Here is a 15,547-nt window from a genome sequence, read left to right as displayed (position 1 = left end):
CGAAAGAGTACGCCGTTCATACATGCATAATAATAATAATGCAATTATATACCTATCCTTATTAGGGTTAAGACTAATAACCAATGCTATTTTGAATTAAACTGTCATTCTTAACTATCTCATCAATTTTTTGCCGTTTCTGTTTCTTTTGAAAGAATTGGAGATTTAGCCACTCTCACCACTGGATATCGTATCTAATAAATTAACGTTTCCCATAAATTACACAAAGAGAGGTTGGAACTCAATCTGAAGGCTACATGTGCTAGATGTGCTCTTCTATGATAAAAGACTAAGAGTGTTGTGTTTTTAATCTGTTGATTAAGATTATTTATATATTCACATATTATATAAAAGGTAAAGTGATCAATAAAAAAAATATGGATGCAATAATAATCTTTTACGTATTATAACCGAGGAGAAATTTTAGAACGACAAGAAAAATAAAAGAGATATCAATATCATTTTAGAAATTTGGTCAAAAATCTATATAGAGGTTAGATTTACACTTAAGACCATACTCTCCCTTCACATTATTTGATAAAAAAATGGTTGCTACGTTCAACGCATCGACAGTCGTACAAAGAGGATTTAAGAAATAAAAATTATATGAAAATAAGATATTATCAAAATTCCCATAATTTTTATTTTAGATTTAATTAAAGATGAAAAAACAGAAAGGTTACCAAATAGGCAGCAGTTTTGGGCAGAGATACTGATAGTAATCTAATACCCAACGTTCTTCCAGGAGAGGGCGTGGACACTTGCTTCTTCAGTGCTCTGAATGACAGTAACAAGGCTACCGTACAATGTGAAAGTCCATGGATATATTTCTATTTCAAAGGTTTTACCCATCAGTGACACATCATGTGCACAGAACTCGAGTTTGGATCGTTTCGAGTAACTAGCTTATCAGAATAGAGCAAAGCTAGTGCCGTGCTTTATGATTCAATTGAAAACAATGTATATCTTCTGTCTATAGACTTACATTAGTGAGACAAGCACCGAGGTATTTTCCACTCCTTTCTTGCTATCAGGCGTAATTCACCAACCACTTTAGTCTCTGCCACAATAAAATCATAATACTATTAGTCTGAAAGTGAGCTTAATGAACACAAACTAAGTTGCAGATCTGAACAACAAAGATTATAGTTGATGGAGTGCAGGACCAATTTTTTCTCACACCTTTATGCATCCAGAAAGATCGTCCACTTTTGTCCTGAGATGGGTCTGTCAATGCATAGTTACAAAATTGACTAATGAAAATACATACAAAGTACATATTCGTGTCACACTTTGATTTGAACAAAAACGAAAAACTTACAAGTACATGAGTGTTGGAGCACTTTGAGACTTTCAATGCAAAAGAACAGGAACCAGTTTATCAAACTTGGGCAAAACAGAGTGAAATGAAGATTGATACGGGGATATCCTTTTTCAAATTTATAAAGAACGAGAATGGAGCCACTTGAAATGCCTTGCAGACATGTTTCAGTAATTTCATTTCACGGGATGTGACTCCAGAAGCCTCATGGATGCTGAAGCAGATCCACTTTTTTTAATTTTTTTTTTCTTTTTCACTGACCTTAAACCTAAGATTCTGAGTTGTACCCATACCTTGATGACACGGTTACAGGATGCGTCTTGATGTGCTGCAAGAGAAGCAAGAATGACAAGCCCAGCTGCAACGGTAGAAGGCCAGTAGCACAACTGTTCGTGTCCCAGAAGGACCAACACTGCCAGGTATTTGGCCCTTCTTTCCACCTCTTCATTTGCATCTGCAGCTTTCAGGTAGAACCTGCCTCATTGTGTTTGAAACAAAGATAACAATAAATAAGCGGGAAAGAGTATGAGTAGAGATTGGAGAATGATTTTATTTTTTTACGATGGGCTGTGCCGATTTGGGCTTTCAAGAGAGTGAAATGACAAATTCACCCTTGATTAAATCGGCACTCGTCGCGAAATATATCAGTTTTCATAGAGATTTTGTTGCACTGGACAAGTGCATTTGCCGAATGCAACATTCAGATTGTTTTGTGGAAGAAACGCATACCATAAGAAGTTGTAGATGGTGGGCAGAAAGCATTGGTAGCTGAGGACTTCCTGGACCAGCCATTCCATGGCAACCACTTCACTTCGTTTGTATACATTGCTCTCTACCGTGAATGTCTTTTGTCGAACACTAGAAAAAGAAATTAAACAAATAAAATCCACATGAATTAATTATATATTAAAGGAAACTCTATATTTTATTTTGGATTTGCCGGTAAAGTGGTCGTGCTGCAAAACCTTTACACCAATCAAATCCATGTAGTCACATTTCCACAAGCTCTTCAGTGCAATTTCACTGACAACGAGATACGCTGAAACAACACAATTTATTCCTGATCTTGCTCCAATTACACTCATCGTCCTTATCCTTTCACGAAAGTAATATTAGATACAAATTTGTGTTTACCTTGTACTATATACACAAATAAGTATACGCAAATATTTTGAATAACATTACAGAAAGACAAAAATGCCCATCTATGTGACAAAGCATGTGAGAAAATCAAAATAGAAAATCCCATTAGCCTTTAATAAAATGTATACAAAAAATTTAATACAAACAAAAGTTGTGGAGAAAAAGAGCTATATAAAAAACTGTATGTTTTATATAAATATGTCGAGAGGTATAACTCTATAAGAAAATTGTACATGAATGAACATTGAAGTTCCTACTAACAGGGGTATACAAAAAAATTATATAGAACTATTTCCCTATATAAAATTTTTTTGCAGAGAGCTATGCAAAAAATCTTGTACAATTTGCATAATATTTTTATATACAGTACATAGAAAATACACACGAATAAGATTTTATATACAGTACATAGAAAAATCTTGTACATATTTATATATTTGCATATATAACTTTAGGGAAAGTTACATAAATATTTATCATTGCTAAAACCTCCATTCCATATTAAACCGTACATTATCCTAAATTGAGTGTCCAATTTTATGAAGGACTGATAAATCTGATCTATAAAGTAAACAGTATGAAAAAATATAGGAACTATACCTATTAAAGTGCTGGTTTTCTTCGATCCTGGTTGCCAATACAAGACACGCAACTCCCAGAATTTGAAGGTTCCTCTTGTTTTTGAAGAATCCTCTACTCAAGAATCTGTCAAGGAGATTAACGCCTAGGAACATTGTCTCCTTCTGAAGCTCTTTTGTAGTGGATTGCTGCAAATATACAGAACCATGTAGAAGTCAGATCAATTAAACATGAAGCTGCTGCAGCTACCAGCTCTTTCCTATGACCTTATCAATATCACAATTTGTAATACTTCGGTATTCTGAAGTCAGATATAAAAACAAATTACATGACTGTAATTATTTTGTCTATATATATATTTGGATAAAATAGACCGGTGATTCTTGATAAATATATATATATAATTGCAGAAAGTATCCCCACGACTTGAAAATTAAACTCTCTTCTTTTGAAGTTACAAGACCTATGGCATTTCAATTTAATTACTGTATAACACTTTATCCCACTGTTAGTTAAGCCTAGTTATTTTTTAGAAAACCCAAAATACCCGTTTACTGTTTCCCTCATTTTGCCTTATCATTTTGCTCTCATCTTCTCCATTTCTTTGCTAACAGTAATAGCGACGATGAGTTCCCTGTCGTTTTCTCCTCCCTCTCTCTCTTTCCCTCCTATATCTTTCTCTCTATCCTTTCTCTCTCCCGATTGAACATGCCAGGTCAACCAACCCAACAATATATTTTTATGTAATTACTAATTACATAGAAAAGAGAAATGAGAGAAGAATGTACTATTTTACCTTGTTTTTTAATGACAGAATGTTTCTTCAATTTCCAAAATGTAAGGAGTACTTTTTATAATTAGGACAAATGATTGAGGTGATTATTGTAATTTTCTCTATGTCTTTTTTCTATCACTTGTTAAGAAACAAGCTCATTTCACTCTTCAATTACTACATATATATATTTTTTTTTTCTTTTAACAATTTGGTATTTACTTTTTAGGTCATGCGACCACCTCCACATTCACCTCCATAAAGTGTTTGATTTAGCTTATTTTTCGATTAGATACAGTTTATAAGATAGTGTTTTCTTTCGTATTTTAATTTTGAGTTTTGAATTCATTTTAAATTTTGTGTTTTGAGATTTTTAAAAATATATTCTTTTTGTCTGAGAAACTGTTTTTTAAAATTAAAAACTAAAAATGTATTTATTTTGAAATTTTGAGAAAAATTATTTTATGATATTTTATTAAAAAAATTAATTATTAGTTAAATTAAAATAATTTAATGCTAGTAAACTATTAAATAATATATACATTTTGAAGTTAATAAATGTTACAATATTTTTTTTGCCATTACAAAAAAAATACAAACAAGAAATAAAACAACTTTGATAAAAAATAGTAAATAGAGAAATAAAAATGAGGAAAAAAATTATAACATCTTCAAACAAACGAGGTAGAAGGAAAACACAATAGAGAGAGAAACTTAAAATAATAGAAGGATAATAGTAAGCAACCCAAGATACAGGCTTGAGAGATCAGATAAGGAACTTTGAGAGGAACAAATAAAGCCAAAACCCATCCATTGAGGCGAATTTGGAAGAGCAGAATGGCGAGGCCAGGACGACGGATCTGGCCAAAGGAGGCGGTGGTTGAGGATGAACGACGATGGTGGCTCAAGGACGAATGACTGTGGTGGCTAAGGATGAACGACGGCTGTCGAAGGAGGTCGATCTCAGTTGTTGAAGGATGCAGCGGAGAGGGTCGATTTCAAGTGATGGTGGTTGTAGGAAGACGAAAGACGGCGATTGGAAGGGTAGCAATCTCAATGGCTGGAGGAGGCGATGGTGGTTGGTGTTCTCTCTAAAAGAGAAAAGAATACAGGAAAGAGAGAGAGAAAGAATACATGAGAGAAAGAGAGAGAGAGAGCGAGCATAGAAGATGAGAAGTGTGCGTTTTTCGTATTTTGAGTTTAATATTGTGTTTTGGCTGAAAACGGCCAAAACGCATTTTTTCTATATTGCGTTTTCTGTGTAAAACATTTTTGTGTTTTGAAAAATGTATTTTTTAAAATGGGTAAATAAATGTGTTTTGAAAAACTAAAAACAGAAAACAGGCCGAAAATAACAAAGAAAACAAGCTCTAAGTTTTCTACTAATTTTAAAAATTTTCACCGTGTTTGGAAAACATGAAAAATAAATTAAATGGCTTATAAGTTCTGATTACTATGCAAAATAAGTGGACAAAGTAAATTAGTGAAAATAAAAGAAAAAATCAGAGAAAAGAGATAGTGAAATGTGGCCAAGCGGGGAGCCCCCGTGTGCATGGTCGCGACCCGCCACGCAAGCTCTGCAACAAGCCCAGGCACAGCCCGACACGCATGCGCTCGAGGGACTCAACTCGGCCTAGCTTGGCCTGGCCTGGTGGGTGCTCGCTTGCCTACGCAACCTGCACCCTTGAGTGACGTCAAGGCCCCTCAAAGGTGCCTCGAGCTTGCGCTCATGGTCGCGACCCACCACGCAAGCTCTGCAACAAGCCCAGGCACAGCCCGACACGCATGCGCTCGAGGGACTCAACTCAGCCTAGCTTGGCCTGGCCTGGTGGGTGCTCGCTTGCCTGCGCAACCTGCACCCTTGAGTGACGTCAAGGCCCCTCAAAGGTGCCTCGAGCTTGCACTGCCCTGCGCACTGCTAGCCCCTGGCCTACATAGCCCTGTGCATGCTCGTGCCCACACTTTTGAGTGACCCTCACCCAGTAACCCCCACTCCGAGGTGCCATGGGTAAGCCCATGATCTGCATGCTATCACTCCCGTGAGACCCAGTCAAAACCACCTCCGAGTTACTCGCTGAAGAAATTAGGTCACCTGACACTGGGTTGCCTCTTCAATCGCTATAAAGAGGAGAGTCATGTCCCCCCATTTGATATGCAATCTCTGACACTCGCACTTTTTTCTTGCATTCAATCATCCCATATTTTTGAGAGGCTAACTTAGACATCGGATGGTTTGCATGGGAATCCAAACCCACACCCCTAACCAATTTTCTTTTCAAACAGGTCATCCATCACTTGGAGAGGTCATTTATCGCTATGCTCTCCCCCGTGTGAGTCACCTATCGCTTGGAGGGGTTATCCATCCCTGTAACTCTCTCAAGAATGAGTCATTCATCGCTTGGATGAGACATCCATCACTATCACCCCTCCCCCAGTTGAGTCATCCATTATCCAGATGAGTCATTCTTCTGTTATCTTAAAACGATCTTTTATACATAAATTTATTATTGTAGTCGTACAACAACAAGCTCTTTTAAGAACTATTTTTAGAAATTAGTCTTGACAAATTATTTTTTAGAGAGTTCATTTCAAAAAAAATCTTGTTAACGAACTAAAAAAAATACCAAAATAACCTACTAAATATATTTTTATAATTTATGAATTCTTTGTAAAATTTAAAAATTGCAAAAGTTAACATTGATTTAAATGAGACACTTTCCCAGAAAAGCATCCATGCAGAAAGCCAATCTAACTTTTTATGTAAACCAAAACTTGCTTTGATAACAGTAACAATCATCACGGCCACGAAGTACAAATTGGATTTGGACCCACAACTCTATGACACGAGATAAGTACATCAGACTTGTTTACAATGACGACAAATTGGTTCAGTTTGAAGTGTCTCGTCAGCCAATAAAGGAAAAGTGATGCCCAGACAAGTGCGGGAGAGTTCTTATGGTGAAATGTGTAGTCGCGAAAACGTAGATGTCACAGAACTTTTCAGTTACTACAGGAGATATTATTTCCCAACCGAATGTTCATCTGTTTTCAATGAGCAGGACTATTTGACATTTCCCACTGAGAAAAAAAAGGCTAGGAAATAATTTATCGATAAAGAAAAATTAATTAAAATTTTGTATAGTAATATATTTACTATTTTAAAATAACCATGCAAAAAAAAAAAAAAAAACAAATAGTCCAAGAATAACTGACCTCAACTATCCAGTGGACCATTTGCAGTCTTTGCTGGATGACAAGTTCTCCGTACTCCGTCGTGGAACAGTATTCCTCGGCGTAGTCGTGTAGATACACCCGTCTTCTCTCTCTCTCCCGGAGCATCTGGTAGCTCCTTTCATGCTCCTCATCTTCAAACTTCAACGGCTGACACAATATTATTATCATTGCAACCTGCATATGTACACACCTAATTAAATAAATTTAATCTGTCGAGAGAACTTACTGTCAATCCAACAGAGTGCTCATCTTCAAAATGTGAAGAGAACTTGGGATCCAAAGTGACGGCTGAGTCGTAGAATTGTGTACGAAAATGAAGGAACGATGCAAATGTAGGTGTTGGAGTCGTGTTATCCGCTGATCGTTCTGAAAACTCGCTTCCAGAATCGGACATTATCGATTCTGAACTTCCGTAAAATATCTCCGACTGGAGATCAGAAAATGTAGAGGAGTAATCTGATAAATCTTCGAGACAGAGATGCTCAGAACAAGCAAGATTAGATCCGTCTGCAAACAACTCCGGCTTCTGTTCTAACGTCGATTCTGAATTCAGTATTGCGAAACTAGGTTCCTCGGTGGAATTTCGAGGCTGTTCGACTCTATGAACAACATTTTTCAAGTTAATCTCGAGTAAATTTTCCTCATCTCTTGCTTTTTCTCTTCCGGACTTGAAAATTTTCCTGGAAAATTTACCAGGAAGCGTCTGAACGCAAGAGACGTTAGAATTCGAAATCGCTTCCGAACCTTCGACTTCTCCTCCAAATTTCGGGGCGTTTCCGTCAGTATTTCTCTTCGAAAGCGAACTTCTCTGGTTGGAACACGACTCAACGCAGGAGGACTCTGATATTTCCACGTCGCAACCTTCAACGAGTCTCTTCTTCTTCTTCTCCTCCTCCTCCTCCTCCTTCTCCTTCCTCTCCTTCATTCTCTGCCTGTAATAAGACCTAGTAACTCTCCGAAACTCTTCGCGTTGTCCGAAGCCACAGATCTGCTCAAAACCTCTCTTAGATCTAGGCTTATTCACCGAAGCTCTGCTAGAGTCGCACGAAACCTCTCTCGTCAAGTGCGACGAATCACAAAAATCCATCGGAGGAGCGATAGAACATTGTCTGCCATCGGCATATAGAACCGGTGAGATTATCAATCGTCGGCGCCGACGAAGTCCCGACCGGAGCTTCTTCACCTGCTCAGTAATTTCACGCTTCATTTGGACCCCACACCTTTTCGCTGAACAAGGAATACTGAATTTGATAAGTGTGCCTTGTGGACCGACCAGATGAACTGACCTTGCCGCAGTTGAGAACGTTTGCAAGCAGCGCCCTGGAAATCGTGGTTAGGATTTATATCCTTCGTTCACGTGGCCCTCCCTCACGTCAGCTGCGCAAGCCTTTCTTCCTCTAGAAGACTTTTCCCACCACAATACGTCAAATAAATCCACAAAGCTTAATTAGTGGCCTTTTATCTCCTCGTCGATCTTCTTTCACCATGGTATCAATCCGACGTATACACATCTTTGTCATGATGTTGACAAGTTTGCCCAACGAAACTAAGGGATCCACTTTGAGACTGAAACCGATCTCCATTTTAGACTGAAGGCCGAATAAATTACTACATGTTATATAAATATACATGTAAATACTATTGTAAATATAGCAAGCAATATATATTATGTATGTAAATAGAACAATATATAATGCTATCTGTATGCACATACAAATTTAATAGAATAGGAGTGGACTAGATCGACCGGACTGAACTAATTTAGTTTGGTTCGCTCTTATACACTTTGGTCTTCAATTCAAAATTTACTAAATTAAATCAAATTGAATTTATTAAAAACTAAACGAAATTTACTCATCAAACAAAAAAAAAAAGGGGAAGGAGACTGATGAGGAGAGTAGCCTCGGGTCTGTAATTACTCTCATATCCTGAGAAGGCGTCCAATAGTAGTCGTGCCACGTGTTCGCTTAGGGGGTACTTCACCAATGCTATCGTGTTTGGGTCTAGAAGGACACGTAGTAGATATGTATTACCACATCAGTTGGCATGATGCTCGATAAGGAAGTCTCTGAGGTCTTAAGGACTAATCCTTTCGCCAAAGATTACGGAGGAAGAAAGCTATCTCGAACTCTTCAGAGAGGGCTGCGATGAGGGAATCCATATCGATAAGATTCCCAGAAAAGTGGGATGGAGATCCCGAAGATCTCTATTTGGTATCTTGATCTCAACGCAAGGATAAAAGAAAGAGAATGAGGTAAAGGTAAGGGATCAGATCACCTTTTGATGGATTGAGCATAAATAATTATACTAGCTTTTTGATTGAATACATTTTGACTTGATCGTCGGAGATTGACTGGGGAGTAAGTCCCCGTCTCCTTTACAGGTGTTTGAGTGAAGGCAGAAGAAGGTAATTGACTACTGCATTATCAGAAACGGATGGATGAGCATGTTGCAACCAAAAAGCAACCACTTATTGATATTAGGAGTTGTTTAAATTTTTGTTTGGATCGAAAAATCCAATTTGATCCAAAATTGAATAAGTTTGGTCTGATTTTCAATTTAAAAATTTTAAAAACTCGGTATTTGATCCAATCCTAATTTTGGACTAAAGACTGAACGAATACAACATTTACGTTGCAATATTACATATATAGATATATCAATTTTGGTCTTATTTTCAAATATCAGAATGAATTAATTTATTCTCCCAAATTGATATAAAAGTATTTCATCACAAAACTGATAGAATCTTAACAAAGTACATATTTCATCCCTTGTTTTTCATTTAAAGGTTCAAATTTTTTATTATTTCAATCACACCACTAATTAATTTTAAATTAATTGTACCTCTAAACTTTTGATTATTTCAATTGTACTTTTGAATTATACTTAATTTATTGTTCTCAATAAATTTATCAAGATATGCAATTGACTCGAAATTATATAATTCATGAATGTAAATGAAATAACAAAAAGTTAAAGAGTGCAATCGACTCGAAATTGTATAATTTAGGGATATAATTCAAATAACAAAAAATTTAAGTATTTAAATAAAAAAGACGTACAAATACAAGTGTTAAAATATGTATTTAGCTGACAATCTTTTCATTCTATATAAAACATGTGTTATAACTATAATTTTAGTCTCAATTTATTCTTATAATTATATATATTGTCATATGTATAAGTCTATCCCCTTCTACCGTCCGTCGTAACCCTCCATGATTCACTCTTGTCATATGGTAAAAATTGATGTCTTCTTAGTTGAAATTTATCCTTTATATTCGGTATCCAACTAATTTTTATTAATTACATGTAATTGTATTTAGTTTTTTAGGTATTAGAAATGTAAAAAACTTTAATTTCCCAAGTTTTTTACATTTCTTACTCTAGACACGTGCTTCCCGTTTCTACCGAGCTTACCCTGGCTAGGCCTGGTGACTTGAGGGGCAAGCAGAGGGCGTTAGCCATGGAGGGCCTGCAACAAACGGTACAAATTACTCACGCCGGAGGGGCGGATATAGGGGCGGGGGGGTGGCACGTGCCGGCCCCAATTAAACAGTAAAAAAAATATATAATAAATAATAATACATATATATAAATATATAAACTCCCAAACATAACCCAGTCCCAAGCCCCTCTGCATTCGCCCCAACAATGCACTGCTGTGTGTATCCAAGCGCGCTTTATATTTTAGGGCTCTTCGACCGTTGAGCTTCGATGCTTTACGTAGAAGCACCATCGATGACTGAGAATAATTCTTGTCAAATGCTAAAGGTATTGCGAGCGATCCACGGGCATCTGTCTCAAACACACAAGTCCCAATTCGGGAGCAGCAATTATACCCGCATAACTGTTTCATATCTTGACAACTCCAACGAAACCCTAGTTCCTGATTTGGGCCAAGAGTTCGAATTGAACGAGGCTGAGGAGGTTCCGTCAACAAAATCTTCAGAACAGGAAGACCCATTTGCAAGAGAGAACGCCAAACGGTTTGGTCAGAGCAGTTCGACGAAGACATGTGAGGTTCGGATTTCGCATCCTTGGCCGGAGTGGGTGGAGTTGATGGAGCAATTGCTGAAAAATGGGTTTTTCGAAGGAGTTGGGAATCCGTTCCAGAAACGTGAATTGGATGCTAAGCATGCTAACCGGATTCGCACTGCTTGCCTTAATTTTGCTCGTGATAGGTTTGATCTTATGAGGTAATGACTGAATTTTTGTTTGTGGAGAATTTCTTTGATTTATGTGTGCTTGCAGTATGAGCCTATACTAAATTCTAGTTGTCGGGTTAAACTAGCTAAGTGAGTATTAATTTCGGCTCCTTTCGGTTTGTTGTGGTTTGTAATGTGGGCTTTTAGTGTGCACACGATCTGCTTGATGTTGGAACTAAGTGAGAGATTTGACTATTATGTAATTAACTGATACATCTCATCTCAGAGGTAGAATAGTTGTAATTCAAGTATACCATTTCTTGTTACATGTTACAGTTCTCACATGTGATTTCTAGCAACCATTCATTCCAGTGAATGCTATTAGAGGTTCCCCTTGCATGGTTTGAGGCAGTAATCAGTGCCTTTTATGTCACGGCATATTGGATTAATATTAATAGAATCATAAACCATGTACTATTTTACTTTAAAGTATAAGGAACCATCTCTTATGCGATATACTATTTCATATGAAATTTTCTTGAACCTTGCACAGAAAAGTGTACATGACCTTTTTGTCTTTGTTTTGGCAATGCAAAGAGTAAAAACTAGCAGCTGACGATTAATTTTCACTTTAATTTGTTCTTGAGCTGAAGTACATTGCCTTACTTAAAAACATTGGAAGCACACCCCATAAAAAATTAATGATAAATAAAATAGAATAAAATAAAATGAGAGACAAACATTATTTGGAAGATAAAGCTAGACTAGAAATAAACATTAGTTGGAAACAAACATTAGTTGGGAGTATTTACATTCTCCCTGTTTGAGTGCATAGATTTTCTCCTTTTTACCCTTTGAGAGGTCTCCGCACATCTTGATCCCTATCATTGATTAACCAAACTTCCCGGATATAAACATATCTAGTCCTCCCAGCCATTTTTGAGATAACTGAGAAATACAAAATATTCTGAGCTATGATTTTTTGCTACATCTATTACACAATCAAGTTGATTTTTGAAAGATTATAAATCTGGTATGCTCTTGGGCTGAAGGTAAAGCTTAATTTGCTTGTTTCTCCAAATCATAAGGGTTGCCTCTGTGTCAGTTCACTCAAGCAACCTCTGAAGACCTTCATCTTGCTGCCGCTCAAAGTATGAGTAGATTTAGGCAAAATCTTATGCCTGGAAGCCAACTTTGGCTATGCAGTCAGAATATTGGCATCCAAACACCGTATGTAGATTATGTTGTCCCAAAGTTATACATGATTGAGAGAAAGAATGGTATAGCCAAGAAGCACATGTCAGATTCGTTGACACCCTTGGTTCTCACAAAGTCAATCTTACATTTGTAATTTGAACATGAACAACCGTGTTTATCCTCATATGTATATTGCCACTGTATCCCTTGCTTCCAGGTACTTTTCGAGGAAACATATCCAGGTGATTGCAGGATCTGGATGTCCAGTCACAGACAGGAAAGTTGTCAACTCAGGGAAGCGTTTAAGAGCACATGTGGGTGTTGATGAAGAAAATGTATGTCCTGAAGTTCAGTTATTTTTTATACTGGTTTAACCTGTCTTTACACATTAAAGATCACCTTGCCAGGAGGAGTAAGCATTCGATATATGATTTTTTTTTATTTTTATTTTTTGAGTTAGGTTTGTAGCTCCTGCTATTTGAGGGGAAACTGTGAGAGGGCATATGCTAAGGCACGTGGTGGGGAAGCTGCAGAGACTGTGGATGTCATGCGCTACTTGTTAACATATGGACTTGATCCTGTTACTGGTGTAGTGGAGAACAAGCCATGCCTTAACAAATCAGTGATGGAATCAGTGAGAAAGTTGCTGAAGGAAATCATAGAGCATAGCATGAAGGAACTTAGTTCTGATCCCCCAGTTGTCAAGTTTACAAAATGGCATTCTTCCATGCATGATTCAATTCACCAAAGAAGACTAAGAACACTTCAGGAGGATCAGGATCATCGTGTGTTAAAGAAGGGCGATTGGATTTGTAACAAGTAATCAGATTCATATCATTTGTATTCCTTGTGTTTTCTTTTACTTATCACCACCTGGAACTTTTACAGATGCAATTTCTTGAACTTTGCAAACAAAACAAGATGCTTGCAGTGCAATGAAAAACCATCCAAGCGGCAACTCAATCCTGGGGAGTGGGAATGCAATTCGTAAGTATTGTAATTTCAAATTTCTTGGTACATTATGATCAATTTTATCATTTTAAATTATTGACCATCAACTTATCTAGAAGTTTATACTGTTTGAGGAAAGGTTTCTATCATTTTTACTTTCAACACATCCAAGTTTCACCGTGTAAGTGGTCCAAACACATGCAACTATTTAAATATTTGGTTGACCGTGTGATTTGAATCTAGGATCCGTGTTTGCTTTGATATTATATTAAATTTTTTATCACCAAATCAACTAAAAGTTTAAACTGTCGAGGGAGGAATAATTTTATCTTTTGTACTGTTTTTTTTTTTGCAACATGGCAAATTAGTGTCTTCTATGTAGTAGTTTTATCAGGTTTTATACAATTGCATACCATTGTTCAGGTGCAACTACATAAATTTCAGAAGAAATGCCAGATGCAAAAAATGTGATCATAGAAGGTTGAAAGTGTCGTATCGTAATGACTCCTGCTTGCAACCCCAGCATGATAATTGAAGCTACAATCATCCAAAACCTTTTGAGGGGCAACAGCAACCAATAAGATACAGAGGGCGCCATATATAGACTTTGGATGATGAAAAGAAACAAAATGATGAGTTAAATTTACCTTATTCCGGTTCATGATTTTTATAATTAGACATCAGAGAAATTTTACTTGGAATGCACAAAGGCGAGAAAGGATGGAAGATTAAGCCATTGGGAGGGGAAAAGCAAATGCAAATGAATTTCTTGTCTGCCATTGGAATGCCATTGACAGGTAACTGAATGATTTGGACAAGTGAGAGGAGCAAACAGAAAGCATCGTTTCTGTACCTGACAGTTAGAAATTTATGCAACTTGGAGGTGGTAAATTATGGAGATTAAATGGATTCATCGCTATTGAAAGCCCCTTAATCCCACTAGGTGGGGTCAGTGTGGAGATTAACTGGATTATTGAGAAATTATGAAACTTGGAGCCGCTAAATTATGAAAATTAAATACATTAGCTCATGGAAAAGTTTTCTGACAAATGCAAGGATCTCTATCAGGTTCAGTTCATTCCTCCTTTTCCTTTTCATATATTTTTCCCATCCCTTTCGGTGATATTATCCTCTTGTTATAGGAAAATGATGCAGAAGTGCCTCCACGACCGACAATTATGCTTAATAGGGTGTGTTTTCATGCATGCATCTCTCATCCTAACGTGAAGGACAGCGTGCTGGATCCTTTTTGCATCGACTTCCTTCAAGCACTGTGTCATCATTGCCTTCGTCTAATATTCCTCACGAATACGCAAAGGTCCCATTGATCACACAACCACACACTCTCCTCTAGGCTAGCATAGTACTCGTGTAGCTAATCTTGAACTGCTTTGATTGAAAGATTTTGACGTTTGAGATATGTATATTGTGATGTTATCGATGGGCAAGACTCTGCAAGCTCTTCAATTACCACTATCTTATCTTTTTAAGTGATTCTTCTTTGCCAAGACAGTACATATACATTTCGTTTTTGAGGGTTGCAATATAACCCATCAGTCAATAGACCTGTTTCAGGTTAATGTATGTGCTTTTGTAGTACTTACTGATTGTGCAGTGAGTCTGAAGTTGTTGCAACCTAAGTGGTATGGTACCATAAGAGAGAATGCATGTTTTGTTTGGCAAGACATCACGGCAGAGACAGGCCAGCTAGACATGCTGAAGAATGCAAATGAAACTGAGACAGAGACAACTATGTCCCATGCAATTGCTTTATTGGTGATACTTTTTACGTAGAGATTTGAGGTTTTAGATTTGAATTTTGTGCCTAATAATTATTTGGGTAGTCACTTATACAACAATTTATAAGTTTAAACGCAGTAGAGATAATAATTATCTCACACAACTCTTAGTAAATTTTTTTTTTTTAAATACCCTAAAGACTATTAATATATTTTTAAATAAAAATTTAATTTATTTAGTATGACTAAAGAATAATTCTCTAGACAGATTATTAAAGAAAAGATGCACAATATTGTTTATTGCATACATTTGCCACTCAATCAATAAATAATGTTATTAAAATAATATAAAAAAGAAATGTTCACAAATAATATAATAATTACAATAATGATGGAGTACTTTATTTATGCTGTTACCATGGGCACCCAATTTGCCACGCGTGGCCATAACACATGGGGC

At 36.7% G+C, this 15,547-nt stretch overlaps 2 protein-coding genes across 6 annotated transcripts; one reads left to right on the top strand and one right to left on the bottom strand.

The window, feature by feature from the left end:
• Window positions 1–766: 766 nt before the first annotated feature.
• On the bottom strand, window positions 767–8,626 carry LOC127797949 (cyclin-SDS-like). 3 transcript variants are annotated; one of them, XM_052331189.1, is made up of 7 exons: window positions 7,276–8,626; window positions 7,029–7,196; window positions 3,065–3,231; window positions 2,051–2,179; window positions 1,615–1,795; window positions 1,183–1,227; window positions 767–1,060 (listed from the first exon to the last, which is right to left on the bottom strand). In XM_052331189.1, exons 1-7 carry the CDS (start codon window positions 8,254–8,256, stop codon window positions 1,031–1,033), a joined length of 1,701 nt encoding a protein of 566 aa, XP_052187149.1. In that variant the 5' UTR covers window positions 8,257–8,626; the 3' UTR covers window positions 767–1,030. The 3 variants fall into 3 exon arrangements, with proteins under 3 accessions (XP_052187149.1, XP_052187147.1, XP_052187148.1); XM_052331187.1 differs by lacking the exons at window positions 767–1,060; window positions 1,183–1,227 and having other exon boundaries at window positions 1,289–1,795; XM_052331188.1 differs by lacking the exons at window positions 767–1,060; window positions 1,183–1,227 and having other exon boundaries at window positions 1,289–1,795; window positions 7,029–7,187.
• A 2,068-nt stretch (window positions 8,627–10,694) lies between these two features.
• On the top strand, window positions 10,695–14,842 carry LOC127797480 (zinc finger protein VAR3, chloroplastic-like). 3 transcript variants are annotated; one of them, XR_008022234.1, is made up of 6 exons: window positions 10,695–11,251; window positions 12,615–12,732; window positions 12,858–13,216; window positions 13,286–13,384; window positions 13,772–14,416; window positions 14,504–14,842. XR_008022234.1 is itself a non-coding variant. In XM_052330415.1 (5 exons), the coding sequence occupies exons 1-5, from the start codon at window positions 10,770–10,772 to the stop codon at window positions 13,881–13,883; spliced, it is 1,170 nt and encodes a 389-aa protein (XP_052186375.1). In that variant the 5' UTR covers window positions 10,695–10,769; the 3' UTR covers window positions 13,884–14,842. The 3 variants fall into 3 exon arrangements, 1 of the variants encoding a protein (XP_052186375.1); XR_008022233.1 differs by having other exon boundaries at window positions 14,491–14,842; XM_052330415.1 differs by having other exon boundaries at window positions 13,772–14,842.
• The last annotated feature ends 705 nt before the right edge of the window (window positions 14,843–15,547 follow it).

Source organism: Diospyros lotus, chromosome 3, assembly GCF_014633365.1.
Source record: "Diospyros lotus cultivar Yz01 chromosome 3, ASM1463336v1, whole genome shotgun sequence".
NCBI lineage: Eukaryota > Viridiplantae > Streptophyta > Magnoliopsida > Ericales > Ebenaceae > Diospyros > Diospyros lotus.
This window is presented reverse-complemented; position numbering and strand designations above follow the sequence as displayed.

Bases quoted from the DNA above. Each gene is read 5' to 3' on its own strand.
- LOC127797949 (XM_052331187.1), bottom strand. From the start codon at position 8,256: ATGAAGCGTGAAATTACTGAGCAGGTGAAGAAGCTCCGGTCGGGACTT. The intron at 3,232-7,028 runs GTCAGTTATTCT...GTATATTTGCAG, and splicing joins TGGTCCACTGGATAGTTGAG to CAATCCACTACAAAAGAGCT. The intron at 2,180-3,064 runs GTATAGTTCCTA...TTCTTTTTCTAG, and splicing joins GAAAACCAGCACTTTAATAG to TGTTCGACAAAAGACATTCA.
- LOC127797480 (XM_052330415.1), top strand. From the start codon at position 10,770: ATGCTTTACGTAGAAGCACCATCGATGACTGAGAATAATTCTTGTCAA. The intron at 13,217-13,285 runs GTAATCAGATTC...GAACTTTTACAG, and splicing joins GGCGATTGGATTTGTAACAA to ATGCAATTTCTTGAACTTTG. The intron at 13,385-13,771 runs GTAAGTATTGTA...ACCATTGTTCAG, and splicing joins GGGGAGTGGGAATGCAATTC to GTGCAACTACATAAATTTCA.